Source organism: Strix uralensis, chromosome 1 (genome assembly GCF_047716275.1).
Source record: "Strix uralensis isolate ZFMK-TIS-50842 chromosome 1, bStrUra1, whole genome shotgun sequence".
In the NCBI taxonomy this organism is placed as follows: Eukaryota; Metazoa; Chordata; class Aves; order Strigiformes; family Strigidae; genus Strix; species Strix uralensis.
In genome coordinates this window covers 164,807,611-164,827,034 of record NC_133972.1, presented here as the reverse complement: position 1 = coordinate 164,827,034, position 19,424 = coordinate 164,807,611, and the positions used below count along the sequence as shown (strand labels likewise).

At 37.5% G+C, this 19,424-nt stretch overlaps 1 protein-coding gene across 4 annotated transcripts in view; it reads left to right on the top strand.

Annotated features, from left to right (window-relative positions):
- The window catches only part of ASAP1 (ArfGAP with SH3 domain, ankyrin repeat and PH domain 1), a 157,536-nt gene that overhangs the window by 70,322 nt on the left and 67,790 nt on the right, over positions 1–19,424 (top strand). For all 4 annotated transcript variants that reach the window (XM_074887925.1, XM_074887954.1, XM_074887934.1 and 1 more), the window contains 2 exons: positions 9,505–9,577; positions 18,878–19,023. In XM_074887925.1, coding sequence (XP_074744026.1) covers positions 9,505–9,577; positions 18,878–19,023 — 219 coding nt within the window. The remainder of the gene's footprint in view (positions 1–9,504; positions 9,578–18,877; positions 19,024–19,424) is intronic.

Genomic DNA, 19,424 nt, shown 5'->3' with positions numbered 1-19,424 from the left:
CCCCCTGCCATGGGCAAGGACACCTTCCACTAGACCAGGTTGCTCAAAGCCTCATCCAACCTGGCCTTGAACACTGCCAGAGAGAAAACACACAAAACAAACGGTTAAAACAAACCAACAAAAATTGAACATGTGTTTACTTTCTAGACTGTTTCTAGATTTGTTGTTATTGTCCCTCATGTTATTATCCTGTAGTGTCAGTCTACATGATACAGTGTAAGAAGGATGAGATGGTAGATTCTCCTAGCTGGTCATTCGAATGTAGCTCTGAATTTCGAGTAAGTGGTGGTGGTTACAGGTTTAACATGATAGAAGATGAAGTCTTATTGAGTCTGTCATCATACCACTCTCCAGTGGCAAAATGCAACTGAGCTGTAAGCAGTGCCATAGAATGCTGTAGTAGTCTTCAAGGTCTATGTAATGGAAATCCCTTTTATTTGTTTATTTATCCTGATGAAAGTCTCGAAATCTGCAGCTTGGAACAAATAGACACCATTTCATTACTTCTTTTTTTTTACACAAAACAATTGTAATGCATTAATATATCTGCTTTTTCTCTCTGAATGGAATAATTTGGAAATGAAATACTGTGGTCATGCATCAATGTATGAATCCAAGTATTTCTTTAGGGGTTAGGAGGAGAAGGAGCATGGGTTGTTTCTGTTGTTAAGTAAGGGACCATGTCTCCGCCCCCACCCCCCGATGATGCAATTTTTTAAAGAAAAAAGGGATTGTAATAGTAGTAGCAATGTTTTGAAATGGCTTGGTCTACCGTGAATATGTTTCTGATGTCCTCCATATTTCTGCTGCTAGCTGATACCAGAGATCAACAAATAACAATACCGATTGGAATTTATTGAGCTAGGAGGTATAAATGTGCTGTGTAATTGCACCACCACTGTGAGGCTGACAGTGGCTCAGGGAGGGTGTGCTTTATCTATCCTTGAGTGTCACTTTAGAGCTTCTGTAACATTCACAGAATTTCTGTACAATATTTGAAGACTTCTGCTGCCTGAGAAGGTGGTAATAATCATAACTCATGAGTCCTGATCTAGTGCTTCTTCCCTCCCTGACTAGGTAATACCTGTGACTTACTGGGATAACAACCTAAATACAGAGCATGCTGCAGAATATTTTGTGGTTTCAAAAGAAAAAGAAAGAGAAGAGTTAACACGGAAGGAAAATATTTTGTGGTATTTAACTGTGGTTGGGCAACTGAAGGACTCTCCTGTTAGTGAAATTTACAGTCAAATTGAGGGAGGGAGCAATTCTCCAGAGACTTTAGTGCTTTTTTTTCCAATTCAAGTTGCTAAGAATCACATTTCTTTCTAATAAATTTATGTCTGCTAGCATGTTTATTTAGTGCATTTGTGTTATGTTGTTTGCATGCCATCTTCTTGTCAGTTTGTCTCCTTTTGGAAGACTTTACCTCAACTATTTGCTGTCTTCAGATGTATTTATTCTTTGATTGTTCTAGAAAATAAATAATCTTGTTCTGTTTCGGGCTGGTTTGAGTTGTATTTAGTTATGTCTTTTCCATATAAGTTTTCTAGGTTACATTTTGTTAAATGAAAATGGCACTTTATAGAATATTGGGTTTTTCAAATAACAAGTATCTCCAATAAATTTACTAAAATTTTGTTTATATAATATTTCTATGGAACTGTGTATTTGTATGCTGGAAAAAAGATTTTGTATGGTTGTATTTGGTAGCCAGTACTTGCACTCAAAGTAATGTATTTCCACTGGACTTTGCAAAAGTGTAAGGAGGGGTTTGTGACAGCACAGGTACAGAACAAGTTTCTATTTCTTAGATTAAGATCATTCCCTTTGTGCTTTTAAAGTAGTACTTATCAGATTGCTAATGTAGACAAGAAGGATCAGCTGGGGGGGGGGGGGGGGAGATTGAGAATGTGCCATGACTTGCTAAAAAGTAGAGCGCAACAGTACTTATTTTTAAGCACTGAAGCATTTGTAATATAGGAAGACTCTTCTATGTGTGTTCTGTGCAACCACTTGCTAGTGCTATTTTAATGCTAGCAAAAGTTGTGTGTGTAACCTGGGAATCTTGTACAGTGGTATCTTCAGGAGCTGTGGGGCTGGCAACAGGTTTGCTGGTTTCTGAGCTTTAACCACATTTTATCCCAGTAATCATGCTAGTGTTTGCTGCTGGAGTAAGAAATAGGTAAAATTGTGCTGCAGTGACATGAAAACTAGTCACTGGTTTTGCTGTCTGGTTTCTAATTAGTAGTGGTAAAGCTGACTAATATAACGAAGTGAGTTTGGATATGGGGAATGATAGCTGTTCAACTAGTCATCGCTAGTTCAAGGTATGCTGTTGCCACTGTAAAGGTAAGAATATTTGCGCAAAGAAGTTGAGGATGCCTCACTGTGCCTGGAGAAGTTGTGGCTGCCCCCTCCCTGGCAGTGTTCAAGGCCAGGTTGGACGGGGCTTTGAACAACCTGGTCTAGTGGAAGGTGTACCTGACCATGGCAGGGGGGGTTGGACTAGATGATCTTTAAGGCCCCTTCCAACTCAACCCATTCTGTGATTCTGTGATACTTATCACCAAGATTAGTTTCTCTCCAGTGGAAGTTGGTTTAGAGGCTGTGCCTGTGGGGAAAATTTTGTATCTGTCACTGGATGTTTTCAAGTGTTGTCACTATTTGTGGGTTCTTCAGCATCTGTTACACAACAGAAGTTAAAAAATGAATCTGATCTTTGTCATCATATCTGGAAACAAATCTCATAGTTTTATTTTTCAGTTATCTCTAAATGTACCTTGTGCACAAAATGAGCTAAACTCAGAAATATTACTGTAACTCAACTGAGAACTTAAAGGGAGGAACTGCCCAAAATATTGTTAAATATTCCCAAATGTGTCAGAGCATGCACAAGATCAAATATCCATTCCATGTTCATTAGGAAAAACGTGATGCTAACTTGATTTTATCTAGAATTAATCACACGTAGGTAGCAATTAATATCTGCATTCATGCTTTTGCAAAAAAGGTTTCTGGGTAGGAGTGTGGTTGCAAAGAGGGATCCAGTGATCAATTGTCAAAACAAAATGTAGTAATACTGGACTTTTTAGAGAGATTTTACAAGCAATATCTACTGTGCTGCCATTTGAGTAATACTTGAAGAATAATTTAGTGACTGTTATTTTTCAAAGACTTTTTAGAGACTACAAAATGAACTTGCTCATTTAATGTGACACAGCACTGAAGGGCTGATGATTCTTCTCACATATGCAGGTTTGGAGAGAGGCTGTTGCATTGCATCAGGCCATGTAACAGGCAGCAGGAGATGTGAGGAAGTTCAGCTGATGGGACCTCTTTTAAGCTTTGGCGTTACCTGAAAAAAGTTATTTTCTGGAAAAATGTATTTCCTGAATTTGATTACTGATGCTCTCTTCATTAGTTTATGGTTAAACACTTGAAGTTTCCAATTTTCAGGGAAATCATGTTTTTTTAAAAATAATATTATATTTTAATTGGTCTCATTTTGGGGAGTAGGTGGTAGATGATGGTGTAGTACATGATCTTAGCAACAGTTATTACAATGATAAGTGCTTGTTGATGTGTGTCTTTTGGTTTACTTTCTCTCATTTGGACCCTTTGGATTTTGAAGTAATTCGGGACAAGTTCAAAGTATGCCTGTCTCTGTCTGTCTTTTACTCAAAGTGATTAAGTGTCTCTAGAAAATTCTTAATCACTCCCCTATTTTTGTCCTGTAGACATGACATTGGAAACAGACTTCACACTGGTGACTGGTAGGGCCTGTACAGACTGAGCGGGGAGGGAAGGATGGGAAGGGTGGTATGAACATGTACAGAATTGAGTTTGATAGCCTGCTCATTTCCGAGTGGATAAGCTACAGGAGACCAACATTTTGAGTCTCGTCTTCTCTTTTGGTTATATTTCACTGGGTAAATTATGGCGTTTTGTCTTGTTGCAATTTCAGTGGCATGTAATAAGTTATTAACCTGTCTAGTCTGTGTTTATTATCCATCTGATCAAGTCTGGATTTTATTGTGAAGAAAACTGATAGTGGTGCTGAACAGCTGTAACTTTGTAAGGTGCCATTGCTCTACTTTGTTATGTGGATATTGTAACTGGGACTTGAACAGACTAATTCTGATGCTTCAGTTTGGAATCCCCCAGTCACCCCAGATTTAATTTTTCCTTTCTGCTAAAAGTTAGCTACTTTGAATCTAGCTCGCAATTTCAAGCCACCAAACTAGTTCAGTTCTGTGCTACTGAAGAAAGGAGTGTCTCTCCTTCCTCATACCAGAGCACTCATGTTGGCTGCGCTGTGATCCAGCTCAGGAGCTGCTGTGGTGACCTTGGCTCCGTGAAAACCAGGGGCTCCTTTTGAGCACTGTGGATTTAGCTCACCTTCTGTTGCAGAATTAATTAATGAATTAATGAATTAATTTGGTAAGAGATGAACCCCCTTGCATTCTAGCCAGTCCTTAGAGATTAGAGGGGCTAGGGACGGCTGGACTTCTTTTATATAGGTAGGCCAATTATGGCCATAACTATAGGCTTGACACCAGATGCAAGAACAGCCCGTATGCTGTAGGTCTGGTTGCATTCAGGAGAAGCAGTCAGGTTCACAAATAGTACAGTTTATTCTTATGCAACATCTGCAGATTCTTTGAGAGTGCCTATGACAAATGCACAAACTGCAGGTTGGCTGTATAGCACTACACACAAAAACCGATTGCAATCACATACATTTAATTCCTGGGTGATCACTTGGTGTAGCTGAGGGCCCAAATCTTACCAAAAGGCATCCCTTCTGGGGGGAGGGGGCGAGGAGCACAAACCCATCGATCTGTCCCTCTGATTCGGTATGGGATTATCGTCCTTCCAAGTTAGATACAAACTCGGGGTAGTATTTATATAAGTGTGTATGTGTGAGTGGGTGGGACTGTGGTCAAGCCATTGTTTCTTGAGTAACCACACAGCACATTCCTTGGTGCAAGGTGTGCGCTGGTTTTGTGGGAAAAGAGGAAGAATGAGAGATAAGGTCCGCAGAGTACTGCAAAACAGTCCTTGAGAGAAGAGGAAGAGCAGGAGATAAATCTGCATAGTCATGTCAAATGTTTCTTGAGAAAAGCGGAAGAATGGGACCACGCAGCCTCCACCTCGCTTCACATTCCTCCTTGGTGCCATGGCAAAACAAATTACTGGATCTCCATCCCGTCCTGTGTTTGTTCTGGGCACCATGTGTTAAGGAAATGTGGGTTTTGCAGTTTTTTTGCTGTTTTGCTTTTCCCACGCTTCCAACACCTTCCATCAGTCCATTGCACACTGATAGGAATTTGTACTTAGAGCTACCATTTCACATGCAGAGGCAAGACTTCTCGCAGCACCCTCCCTCTTAAGGTGTACATTTACTGGCAGCTATTTGTACTAATATAAAAATTGGAAAACTTGTCCACCTGAGGAAACAAAACCAAATTAATTTTGGGGTGGAGGGAAGGTGAGTCCTCCTAGTAGATTATTTCACTGATGTAGATCACTGGGTAGCTGCATGTACACTTTTACCAGCATGACACACACACAAATCAGTACTGGCGCAGAAAAGGTGTATGTTGACATCCCATAACCCACACGGCAGTGTCTCTGCGAGATGAGGCAGAGCCATGCACTGCTGTTCGCACAGATAGACACTGCTTTTGCCTCTCTTCAACCATCTAGAACCTGATCTCTTCTCAGTAAAGGGTATTTCTATTTTTGGGTCGTGCTCTGCTTTAATAGCTACTAAATTTTAAACCAGAAATTATACTACTGTACAGTGTGTAAAGTGCTAGATTCTGGATTGCTATCTATCTTTGATGTACTAAAATCTGCCAAATTCACATTTAGATTGACATTGCAGGGTGGGTTCAAAGTAGCTGAATTTTAGCAGAAGGGAGAAATTAAATCTGGGGGATTCCAAACTGGTTAGCTAGAAGAGCTGATCTTGCATGATCAGGAGGTTTTCTTCTTGAGCGTAAGCTTCAATAAAAGGGACTGCTGGAATATAAAACCTTGGCTGGGAGTGTGTCTGAGGTCATGCATAGTAAATTTCCTGAGTATGAGGAGCGAGGAGCTTTCATTGTTTAATTTTATATAAGCAAATTAAATATGGTGGGGGGTTTGTCTCTTCATTTCTTCACTACTATGTCTCGGGGGTTTTTGTAAACACTGATTTTGCATTATTTTGAATAAAGATAGAGCTTGTCTCCAAGATGGCCGTTTTCAAGAATAAAGCTTTGTTCAGCCAAGGACGTTGCAAATCTGTATTGCATGTACCTTTAGTAAATTATCTGTCTTTTCAGAATGCATAAGAGGGTAAGAAAACATTCTCCCAGGGAAGTTAAAAAGGCCCCCTGGGAGATGGTATCACAGAAATGAAGAAAGAAGCATTTTCCAGGAATGGGTGATGATGAAGAACAGTTTAGTATGTAGGAAGGTAGGAAGGAGCACATCTGAATACCTAGAGGTTGTCACTGAGACTCCATGGTTCTCTAAGGCATTGTAGTTTTCAGTAATATAAATGTATGTCACTTTTACTGGAAGGTCAGATTTTGTGTTTTCCAAGATGGAGTGTAAAAATATTTAGTATTCTAAATGCTGGAAAATAAAATTAATTGATACTGCAAAAGCATGCTTTCACCTAACTGGGGAAGGCAAGGCTGTTCCTGTCTATTTTAACATACTTAAAAAGTAACATTACTCTGGAATAATAATTGAATTGAGCACTGAGTGCAGCTTCCTTTGCAGCAGAGTGCAGCTAAAAATTACTAGCCAAAGACATTCAAGAGGAATGTAATATATTTGGAAATAAATTACCTGCAGTTATATAAACAAACAAACCAAAACCCATCCCAAACCACCCAAAACCCTCTAGATATCAGTTTTTGTGTACCTAGAATCCTACATAGGATTGGGTTCCTGCTGTGGTATTCATCTCTCAGTCTGCTCTGGTATATGGTTGTAAGTGTGTGTGGAGTTGTTTTATTTACAGTTTTGGACTGAGAAGAACTAGTTCATGTAAAGATCGTATTTGTGAATATAAAAATACAAAATTGGACTGTGATGTCATTCTGACTTAGATCACTGGCTCCTTCAGGCGGTGGATGTCATCTCTGTATGTTGTTCTGCTCAGTGATTGCTCTCTTAAAATAATGAATGTTTCCTTCCCTCCTGCTCCCATATTAGTGATTAAATTTAATTCTATATCAAATCCAATTTGGAACATTTTTCTAGTCTGTTTGTCTTAGTCTTCTAGTTTGATATCTTAAGGAACAAGTACTATCTTTCTTGGAGTTGTATTTATTTTCTCCTCCTGAGTGTTCAGTTTGCTTCAATATTAGAATTTACTACAAAGTTTATCTCTGAATCTCATCAATGTCAACTGTTGGTGTTTGGTTTTTTTTCCAAAATATTAGTTTCAAATTCTTATTCTATCCTGTGTTCAAACTCTCAATAGACAAGTGAATCATTATTTTTTTCTGGTCATTGAAGATGGAGAGAACTTCTGTAGAAATGTATGATAACTATTGTCTGGCATAGCATGCAGGTGGAAGCAAAAACTTTTGACAGCATTTGCAAAGTAATCTTAGAGAGTATCACCTGCTGTACAGTGTCTTGAAAGGGAACACAAAGTTGTTTATATTTTATTAAATTTAAAAATTTTAACTGTCAATAAGAAAGTCAAGCCAAACTTACTATTTTACTGGGGAGCAAAATAAATAATAATATTTGCAGTTCTGAATATCTGAATCGATTATTCTGCTGCGAATGAAAACTAGAGATAAATAGTATTAGAAAGCACTTACATAAATTCTGTGTTTCCAAACTTTCTAGCTTTAGCTACCAGGTTGTGTGATTTGAAAATACAATAGTTTTCAGTTCAAGAACAGAAACACTACATTTTCTTCTGTTACAGACTTTCTTGTATTGTTTAACTATAATGTTAATGCCAAAAATAATAATAAAATGCCGAAACACTCAGCATTTTGAACTTACCTGGGAGCAGTACCCTCCTATATGACCATCTCCAGTGCTTAACACTCAAGTCGACCTGGAGCTCCTGCTGTGGTTTTTTTTGGAGCTTCTTAATGCCCAGTGCACTATACTTCAATCATCTCAGCTTTGACACTGAAAACTCTGCTTATTGGTTAAGTTTTCACTCATAGTGTTGCTGGTGATGACCCTCTCTGATGAGGTACACCCTGCTGTAGGAGTTGCTGTCATTCTGCCTTGGTCTGCCAGTCTTCAGATATCAGACCCACAGGAGCTCCAAGTTCTAAGCTGTTTGGATAATAATGCTACTGCATGGTCTCTGCAACATTAACTTCGTGGTCTACACCAGCTAACAGGCTCAGTGGGGCTGCTATCCTGCCAGTAATTCTGAGTACAAGTTCTCCAATCTTCAGTGATTTGAATGTGAATATAATACGGCAAACGCTACCAGCTTCGTTAAAACTTGAGATTATTGATCTGACATGACTTATGTCATGGGAAATTGCCTACAATCTAAATGGGGAAAAAAATACAGGAAATGATTTAAATATTTCTATGTATGTTCCGCATGGGTAGCAGGGTACCATGTACAATATGTTAAGTATGCAGAATATCCAAAACTCCTACTTAAGTGAAATTAACTGGATCACTGTGCACAGTACCTGTATGTAGCTTTTACATTTCTTAATTCCACAGATCTAGACTAATGTTCACTTTGATTTTATTTTTTGCTTTATCATAAAGTTCTTTCTCATGTTAATTAGATTTCTTACAGCAGATTGAGAGTGGATAGGGAGAAGATTTTGTTGCTTAAAAAAGAAAGCTAAAAATCTAGTCCTAAATTCATCATTATTTAATAACATTTTCTTCTGGATTTTGAAATTATTGCAGAAAATTTGAAATTCAGAATGATGGGATCCTGAAAATGTACATTTAAGTATTATTATAAATATTTCCTTTAACATTATGTTGCACAAAATTAGATCTTAATCCTTTTCACTTGCTACTTTTCATCTTCTGTATTTGTAAAATTCTGTTGTTGGGTTTGGTGCCAGAGGTTAGTATGATAATCTGTACGGCTGGAAGACTGTTACTGTGGGAAAATCATAGAAGTTAACAAGCAACTTAGTTGTAGTAGAAACTATAGGGCTATAGTAGAAGCATCTACTAACTATTTTTTTTCCCAAAATATATTACAATTTGAATAAATGCTTTGTCCTTTGCAAAACTAAAATAGTGTTCTTTTAGCACTGTCACTACTGCTCTACTGTCTTCAGAGCATTTTTCAGTTCAGTTCTTTAATTCATCTTGAAGGGGTTGAATGACCTCAGACCTTCCTGCAGGCTGAATATGTTGTATCTGCAGTTTTTTCTAGCCTGTGAAACTACTTATTTTGTGAATTTCTTTTTAAATGTTATAGTGTATTCTATTGATCAATTAAATAAATATGTAAAGTTTGCCTATTTCTTGTTATTGTAGGCATTGGATCAAGACAGAACTGCATTACAGAAGGTGAAAAAGTCTGTGAAAGCAATATATAATTCGGGGCAAGGTAAGACGTTGTTTCCAATTTTACAAAAGAACCTAAGCATTTGATTTCAAGTTTGAGAAGTGTCTTGCAATTTATCTTGTTGAAGTGTATAGCATAAGAAATGCTCATCTGTTTAGGATTGTTGACACTTAAAAGTTTTCTTTCTTTGCATCTGATTATACATCAGATTAACGTGCTCTTAATTCTTTTACCCTCATACACCTTCTTAAAGGCCTCTAGGAGAATTCCCATGGGTAAATTTTCCTTCTGTCATAATATTTCATGCAGTTCAATTAGAACAGTGACAAGATGGTGTCCTACATTGAATTTATGGATTGCAGTTCTAAGTGAGATAAGAATGAGAACTTGTTAAAAAGTTTAATAAATAAATAAATAAATAAAAAGAAATATCTACAGGTAGATGTGTTTGTTTCTTCAACACGTGCTCTGTCCTCATAACATGCACAACAAAAATTAGGTATATCCCTTCTTACCTAAAATAGTGGAGATTTATCATTATTTTTCTTGTTTGGAGATACTGTTGATGTTTTATTGGAGCTACAGTAATAACTTTGAGAGGGTATGTGTCTGGAGTATGAATTGATAATCAGTTTGAGTTTAGTAACAAATGATGATCAAACACAGATCAATATACAAATCAGGTTTTAAAAAGATTATAAAGTATACCTGGCTTCTACCTCTGTTTCTCTTAAGGTCTAAAAACTGTACCAAAGGCAGGTAAGTTAGAGGAGCTTCCAATAACCATGTGGATATAAGTACTGGATTTTAGAAAATCCCCATTCCTATTTCCTAGCAATAATAATCAGTTTAGCAAATACTTTCCTTATGCAGAGCCGCTTCTAAGTTGTCTTAGTTTGTGGTGTTTTGTGTATGCTGTCCCATTAACTCATGTTTATGGAAGTGTGTGGGTTTTTTAATGTATTGTAGATTCTTTTCTGCCAATCCCTAATATTATTGCTCTACTAGCACCATGTTTTAATTAGCTTTTCTATAACTTCAGCTGATGATTAATGTTTTCTCAATAGACTGTGAAGCCTGATACAAAGTGAGAATAGTATTTGGTACATGTGTATTTAGTTTTATGCTTTTAAAAGTATTCAGATGCTCCAAGCAGCTTTTCCATTTGAAAGTACCTACTTCCTGAATTTCAAAACTGATGAAAACAGAACACATGAAAAGTGTTCTGCCTGTTTTGAAATATATAAATGATACTAGAGATTTTAGCTATCATTTGATTTGAGACTTGTAATAAAAGTGATACTGTTTTCAATGCCTGTAGGTAGGCCACACTATATCATGAACTAGTCGCATTGAGTAAAAGCAGTAGAAGGTTGGTTAATGGTTTTAATTGGCTGCCTCTGCACTTTAAAAGGACCAGAGATTATTAGGTCGCTGTTTTTATTTTTTTCTTCCCTGTGTTTTTCTTTTTTGAGTAAATCTGGTATCAAATGTACAAGTTTGTATGAATTCTTTTGGATAAAGAAAGTACTATCCAAAATACTCTAGCTCCCTCTTCAGAATGCTGTTGTGATAGGCTACGTTATAATGCGAAAAGGTGTGCACAAGGGGCAATTCATGCTGTAATTGATAAACTAGGGTTAGTAAGAGCAAGACTAAAAGCATGTGCTATACATGTGAAACCTTGTAAAAATAAATATAAAGTGACTGAATTAAAACTCATTTTACCTGCTTGTACAAAGAGGATTGGTAAGCCAGCTATTTTCTTATGCTTCAGTGACGAAAGTGGATTTCGTTGCTGTTTAACTTCATGTAAAACACTAAAAACAGCTGTAAAACGCATTGTTGATTATCAGTTCAAGCAAGAATTAGGTAACTATTTTTGTATTTCAAAAGAAAGCCTCTAATGAGGACTCAAAATTGGAATTTTGTTTTACAGATTTGTTTGCTAGAAGGTGAGAACATATTTAAGCTGCTAAAGTAGGAAATGTTTTTGTAAGACTCCCCTGCTTCAGAATCTCCTTTGAGAACTCTAGCTGGACTGGTGAAAAATGATTATTCAGGGGCAATAGAAATTCTTCTCTCTTTAGTTCAGTAATCCAATTCATACTCTACCAAAAGTCATAGCTAGGATTTTTTGGGTTGTACTGTGGTGGGGTTTTTTTGGTTCTGTTTCTTGCCTGAAGTAACATTTGAACAGTGACATTCACACAATTCAATGCCTCATACAGAATTCTTCAGAAAGCCCTAGTCCTCTGGTGTGCTGGTTTGTTCCTCTTCGTTGCTGAATTATGAACCGCAAGGGACTCTCTTCTCTTGGGAGGACAGCTGAAATGTCATCCAAATACTTTTTTTCTTTTTGTGCACATCCCTCACCCATTTGTTTTATTTAGGTTTAGATCTACTGCTGTGGAAATGAAAACATACTAGCACATAAATGTGGAAGTCCCTTAGAAAGATCCCATCCCTTTTTCCCTATCTGAAAGTACTGTTTGGGAAAGTCCTGTTTATGAAATCCAGTGAGACATACAAATTGATAGCTCTTTCTCACCACTTCCTTCTTATCTAGCTTGCTGTTTATTTCTGGCATGATAGATTGCATCTGGAACTAGGAGCCCATCTTACATGAATGGTGCTTGAACTTGATGGAGAATCTGTTCTGACTAGCTTTCCCATAACATTTGGATTGAATTGTAACAGCAGTAGATTGCACAATTAGTTTTCTTGTAGATTTTTCAATAGCTCTTTTTCATTAGTTCCTTGGTATAATTCCCAAATACAGTCAAAAGAATTTGCACAATGGAGAAATAAAAACTTAAAATCCACACAAGACCAAAGGTACTGAGTTGGACCAGCAGTGCACATGGTCTCCCACAATGATCAACAGCAGATGCTTGAGGAAGTAGAAAAACAGTGCAAAGATGGAGTGATTTTTTTTTTTAAGGTTTTCTTTTTAACACTTTCTCAGCACACAATGATATGAAGGCCAGGAATTGCTTGAATCAGGGCTGACACCGTGATGCTTGATACTTCTTAACAGAGTTTTACAATTAATTTTATCTAAGGAATTTAAATTCATGTGAACCTTTATCATTCATAGTCTTGCGTCAATCTAGTTAAACGCTCCCTTGCAAAGCTGTCCCATGCATGCTCTTCAGGCCTTAAACACCTGAGGAGGAGACTGGCCCTGTCCATGTCTCAAAACAGTGGCCTCCAGCCTGCCAGAAGGATTCATTTGAGGTGAAATTGAGGGACTTTTGCATGTTCTGGAGCATGAGAGTTTGTTGGGGGCTTTCAAGTGTCAAACCTTGCTAAAGTAGTGCCAGAGGACTTTTTGGTGGATGAATTCAAACTTGACACAGTGTTTTCCAATTCTATCTCTTGAAATAGTTTTCTGTATTGAGTTGTTTCCACAGTCACCCACAATATCTCTCTTCCGAACTCAGCAGCCCTAGGGGTTTTTGAGGGTGGGTTTTTTTGTTTATTTTTTTTACAGAAACCGTCACATTTAATCATTCTTACACTCCTTCTCCAAAATGGCAGCTTAGACTTAATTTTTTAAAGCTGAGAACTTGCTTTTTAAAGCAAGTGAATTTTGGACAACAGGAACTGCACACAGTATTATTGGGTTTAAGCATGCTATGACAATGTTTTTATGCTGTTTTATTGCATGCTGTGTTTCTTAATAATTTCTAATGGCCAGCTTTGTTTTGCTTGGCACTAAACATCGAGGTGATAGAACTGAAGAACCTTTCTTTGTAATGTCTAGTTACGCAATTGTTTCTCAAAGTTAGGAGTGTTTTCCCGTGTGTGTTACGCTGCCTAATGCACACTTTCATGCACAGGCCATTCAATATGGAATTCCACATGTAACTTGGGAGCTACCCAGATGTGAGCCTGTTGCCATAGATGCTGTGCACATTTAATGGGTTTATGTAGAGATTTGTAGGGTGAGATACGTATGACTTCCTCCTTCATTTACATTAGGATGAGCTGAGCTGTAACTTTTTCTATGCTGAATGTAAGGGGAAGGGTAGACCCCAAGCTCTAATATGGTATCATTGTAAAAATCTGTGTTAGGATAGATTTATCTCACCTTTGGAGGCAGTTTTTGTTTCTGTTTCCCAGAGTAATTTATAGTATTGTATGGGGAAAAAAACAGAGTTTATCACTATGAATCTTATTTCCTAACTCGTATGTTGTTAAATGATCTGGGCCTTATCGCTGTTTCATACAGGACTTCACTGGTGACCTCCTGCTGAGAAAATTAACTCTTTATTCTTTCCTTTCCCCTACATATCCTTTTTGACCTGCCTTTCCTCTGTGTGAGGCTCATCCCTCTTAGTTTGATTAGTTCCTTTTAGTGTTTTGGTGAGGGACAGACCTTCTCAGAAATCCAAACAGATCAATTAATGTGGATTTCCACTCCCTATATGCTTGTTGACCCCCTGGAGGGGGGAGTTTTGGTAAGTCAAAATTTCTTTTTATAAAAACAGTGTTCAGCATTTTGTATTTATCCACATGTCCACCTATTCTGTTCTTCACTGTAGTTTCTACAGATTGTATGAGAAATATATCAGCGTTACTGCTCTGCTGGTGCATGTGTGAATTCTCAGTTCTCTCTGGAGTTCTTATTAAAAATAGCTATTATATTTCCTTCTCATTCTTCCTGTGGTATTGAGGCTGTTATAAATAAGAGGCTTTACTTTACAGCTATATAGTTTGCCTATTATTTTTCTGTACATGGGTCTAAGCGACTTGACGTTGCTCATTTTGTGAGCTGTTACGAATTCTACTCTTAGCACTTAGATTAGGTATAAACCCTCTGAAGCAGAGTTGAAAGAAAATTCTGCATGAGAACTTCTTCAAGCACATCAGCAATGAACACAGATGTAAAAAGAAGTCATCTGCCTTTCTGGGCTGTCTTATCTCTCAGTGCTCTTATACTGTGATGATCTAGAGAACCCTGCTGACTCACTGAGATGTTCCTTGCTCTGGAAGTCTTTGAAAGAGGCTTTTATTACTTTTCCCTTCAGCAATCTCAGTCCAGAAGGCATTATTGTTATCAAGTCCAGATAGGAATATGGTGGTCAAATATTTTTTTCTTTCCTATTATTTTTTCATTAGATTTCAGGTGTGTGAAGGATGAAATGAGAAAGGATGCTTTCTTATTTCAAATAACTTTTTTGCCATCCTTTTTAACCTTGCCTGCTTTCTTGCTTTTTCTAAAATCTTTCTGAATCTTTTTTCATGTGTATGTTTTTCCATTCATACATGCAACTTGGCTCTGACCTTGGTTATTTTTCCTCTGGCTACCCGTGGAACAAAGCTGTTTTATAAGTGCAACATAAAAATAGTTTCAAGTTGATCAGGGTTCTGAATTATGATTCTTTTTTTTGGACTTAACCAGATATGCAGAAGTAATTATCAGAAATTTAAACATCCTTTATGTTTCTTTGGGTGTAATTTAAGTATAATCAGTGATAGGAAGGAGTTGTGTTTGTGCATTTTTCTTCTGTAAATTATTTAACTTTGTTGTTGTTGTTCTTCAGTGTTTGCAGGGTAATATATCTGAACAAAATGGGTTTAGACAAAGGAAATGTAAGACTTTAATTTTAGTGATGTGTTTTCTAGCTCCAGTCTATAAAGGTGGTTCTTTAACCTCTCTTCACAGTATTTGTTCTTTAGTTTCCTTAATATACACAAGTCGACATGATTTTCACTGGGTTCAGAAGCAGTAATTCTGGTAACTTTTGAATGGGAAGTAAACATAGTACTTAATGTTGTAGGTTTCAATGAAAGAGTACAAATTCTTTGTATGCCTTGGAAATCTGATTTAAATTTTCTTCGTCCTGGGAAAAGTTTATCACAAGGCGACTTTAGTCATAGACAACTTCAGGTGACTGCCTGGGGCAGCAGAACAAGGTGGGATTCAGCCCCGGGAGTCCTTAAGCCTGAGCCTCCGCAGTGCTAGGTGCTGAGCAAGCGTTATGCTCTGCTTCTGGTGAGTACTGTGTGGCAAAAGGCTGCTGTAAGCCTCTGTGGCTGTCATTCCTTCCTCACTTGTTTGGATCTGCATCTCCAGATGTGTTTGTATTATTTCCTCTTAGCACATAATCCTCAATATACACATTATAGCGTGGAAGTAAGGTATGCCACAACACTGCTGTGCACTGTGCCCTACCAGGGTTTTCTCAAAACAAAGGTAAATTCTGTGCTGAGTGTTTCTTGGAGTTGAAGGGGTGGATTATGGAGAAGAGTATATGCCTATAGAATCATAGAATCGTCTAGGTTGGAAAAGACCTTGAAGAACATCCAGTCCAACCCTTAACCTAACACTGACAGTTCGCAACTCACCATATCCCTAAGCACTATGTCAACCGACTCTTAAACACCTCCAGGGATGGGGACTCCCCACCTCCCTGGGCAGCCCATTCCAACACCTAACAACCCGTTCTGTAAAGAAATGCTTCCTAATATCCAGTCTAAACCTTCCCTGGCACAACTTGAGGCCATTACCTCTTGTCCTGTCGCTTATTACTTGGTTAAAGAGACTCATCCCCAGCTCTCTGCACCCTCCTTTCAGGTAGTTGTAGAGGGCGATGAGGTCTCCCCTCAGCTTCCTCTTCTGTAGACTAAATAGCTTTTCAGATCAGAAAATCTCACTGCTGTAATCTGGTCCAGTATATTGCTTTATACTACATCTGCCATTCTGTAGTGAGGTCCTCAACATGGGCTCAGGTACTGGCTGCCTTGCCAGATCCCATCGGGGAGGGGATGATTTCTGAGGCCCCTTTCCCTGCCCATAGCCCCCGTCAAAGAGAGCTGCCTTTGTCAGTGGGTACAGAGCCCACCCTCAATCATCCGTCATTCTGGCACCTCTCAGGGAGCTGCTGAAGGAGGAGGATGTCTGTCTGGGGAAGCTGTTCTATTTTCATCACAGTACTGAGCTTTGTTTATGATGTTGAGAGGACATGAGACAGTTCTAGAAGGCAAACGTTACCCTTTGTATGTATTGCTGTCAGTGTTCGTGTCTCACTCTCTGGGGTTATTTAAGTCCTTCCTGCAGTACTTGTATCTAAGGAAGTAAACAACGTCTTGCACATTATAGGTTTTTTCATGCAAAGGAGATTCTGTTAGGACACTAGGAAGTAATTTCTGTGTTTGCATGAGGCATTTACAGGGAGATTAAAGCATGTTCTTTGCTCTGAGCGTGTTGGTTTTCATGTGTTGCATTTTAGCACAGGCTATGTTGCAGATTTAATTTTTCATCTGCGTGCCTTTAATGTGAAATAGGGAACTACCTTACCTCTTCAAAAGAAAATATTTCTTTTACAAGATTTACATTGATACTTAGGTAAAAATTGAAAATCTATTATTCTTGCACAGTACTTGAATTATGTGTAGTAGTTACAGAAGTATTCCTATTCAAAGCCTCATTTCTAGATTTAGGGGATCTGTGATCTGGGATTCTTGAGAATTTCCTATATATTGTTCTAGGACAATGATCTGCTTCCTGCTTCCTCTTTCTGACCAGTGATTTCTTTTGCCTTTCCATAGATAAAGGAAATGGTCGTCTTCAGCTCTTTTTCAGTCTCTTTACAAAACTATTTTTGAAAATGCCTTATTAAAACACACAGTGCTTAAAATCAAAATGCTAGGAAATACCGTGGGATTAGAAGTGCCACACAGGCAAGGACAGGGGTTCTGTGATCTAACAGACTTCTTTCCAACCTTGTTCCATTATCCTTCCTTTTCCCTCAGCACAGTTGGGTACGTTTCAGCTTCTTTAGCATAAGCCAAAACTCCTCCTTAGATAAAGTCTTCTGTGTATATTTATGCGACGGCTTTTACTTCAAAACAAAACTCATATTTTATTATTATATAGTGGTTTCCTTGGTTTTAATGCTAAGCTATTTGATTAAAACCGCATGCTTTTGGAACAGTTTTATTAAAAACATACTGTTTGAATTACAACTCCATATTAACATATGATTAAATATCTGGCGTTTTGAAAACCTCAGTGTTAATGTCTGATTTTTAGAATGTAACTTGTCTGATGTGTGGGGTTTGTTTTTGGTAAATAGGAGTTGTGGGGGTTTTTTTGTTGTCTTTATTGCTTTTTGTTGGAGCTTTAGTGCACTGTTGGTTTGAGTACTTGTAATGCCTAAGAAGCGTTATTGTTTAACTCTTCATCAGTTCTTGGTGTCAAAATGAACTCATGCATTGTGGGACATTATCCACCAGCCTTGTTTGAAACTTACCTTGGTTTTTAAAATATTTTTTTTTTCTTCTTCTTTTCAGTTCCCCCCCCCTCCCCCTTGTAATTCAAATGCTCCCAGTCAATATGAAAACTTGAAGAATATAAAACTTGTAGGTCTTCTGGGGAAAAACATGGTACCTATTGGCAACTGTTCTCTCTTTTCCCTCCTTTCATTGCACAGGACTTGTTCTACTTGGAATAGCTCTGTGGTTTTGTGTTTGTGGCTTACAGAAAGAAACACAGTAAGACCAGGAAACTCATTAAAGTGAAATGTTGATTTGATTAATACCAACAATATTCCTCTAAGAGAGATGGAGGTGATAAAGTGTGTCCCAAAGGGCTGTAGTAGCAAATGTTCTATTTGAAGATGCTAAAATAGAACTAACAAAAAAATGTGCAAGTAGATGCCAGAAAGGAAAGTAATAGAAGCAGGAAACACATTTCAGGCATAGTGGTCTGTAATTCAGAATTTGCTTCATCCTTGAGTTAAGGGTTTTGCTCACTTTCACTGTCTTCAATTTCATCTTCTTGGTTCTGGATCTCTCTATATGTCCAGTTTACTATTAAATATATTGAAAAAAGTCTTTGGCTACGTATCAATATACATTCCATTCAGTGGGGTAGCTCAGTTTTACAAAGCAGGTGAAAAGGGAATCTTTAACAGTAAGACATGTTTCTTATTTTAAACTTGCAGTCAGATTCAGACTTGGTCTCCTTTAGTTTTATATCTGATACTGTTGACTTTTTTTTGTTCTTTAAAAGTGTTCTACATTACAATTTTAAAAAAGTTGTTTAAAAAGGTTGTTTGACCTTTTATTGATCTTATTACTTTATTAATAACTACAGAGCTTTTTTCATTGATGTTACAAATTCAGGTTGCTGATTTAAAAGAAGCATATATATGTCTATTGCTAAATAGTTCTTTTAATTCTAAATTTATTGTAATTTTCAGTGTAAATGCATTAACTGGTGGCTTTCTTGAAAGTACTGTTTGCTGGTTGGTTTGTCACTATATTGCAATACATAAGCTTAAAATAGCCCACAAGAAAAACTTTCTGACTTTTAATTTCTCTTTGCAGATCATGTTCAAAATGAAGAAAACTATGCACAAGTGCTAGATAAATTTGGAAGTAATTTTTTAAGTCGGGATAATCCAGATCTTGGCACAGCTTTTGTAAAATTTTCCACGCTTACTAAAGAATTATCAACGCTGCTGAAGAACCTGGTGAGGAGTTCCAAACTTTCTTAATTTTTTAGTTTTCCCAAAATAAAGCACAATACAACAACTGCATGATCCTGATAATTTTAGAGATGCTTTCAGTTTTTTTCAAAAAAACAGAATAATTTTGCAGAGGTTATCTCTAAAGGGTGTTATTACACACTCGCTGTGTTTGATTGTTAATTGGAAGTTAAGAAGAAAAATACAAATGCGAGACATCACTTGGGCATCATTCTCAAGTGATTGATGGTGTTATATATATCTCTTCTTTTGGAATGTAATTTTAAATAATTTCCTGACTTGAAGTCTTTCCAGTTAAAAATCCAATTCCATTATTTATGGCTGTTTTGTCCTACCTCAAAAAGAGAATTCACTTTTTGGATGAAAAATAACTGGGCAGCATCTTT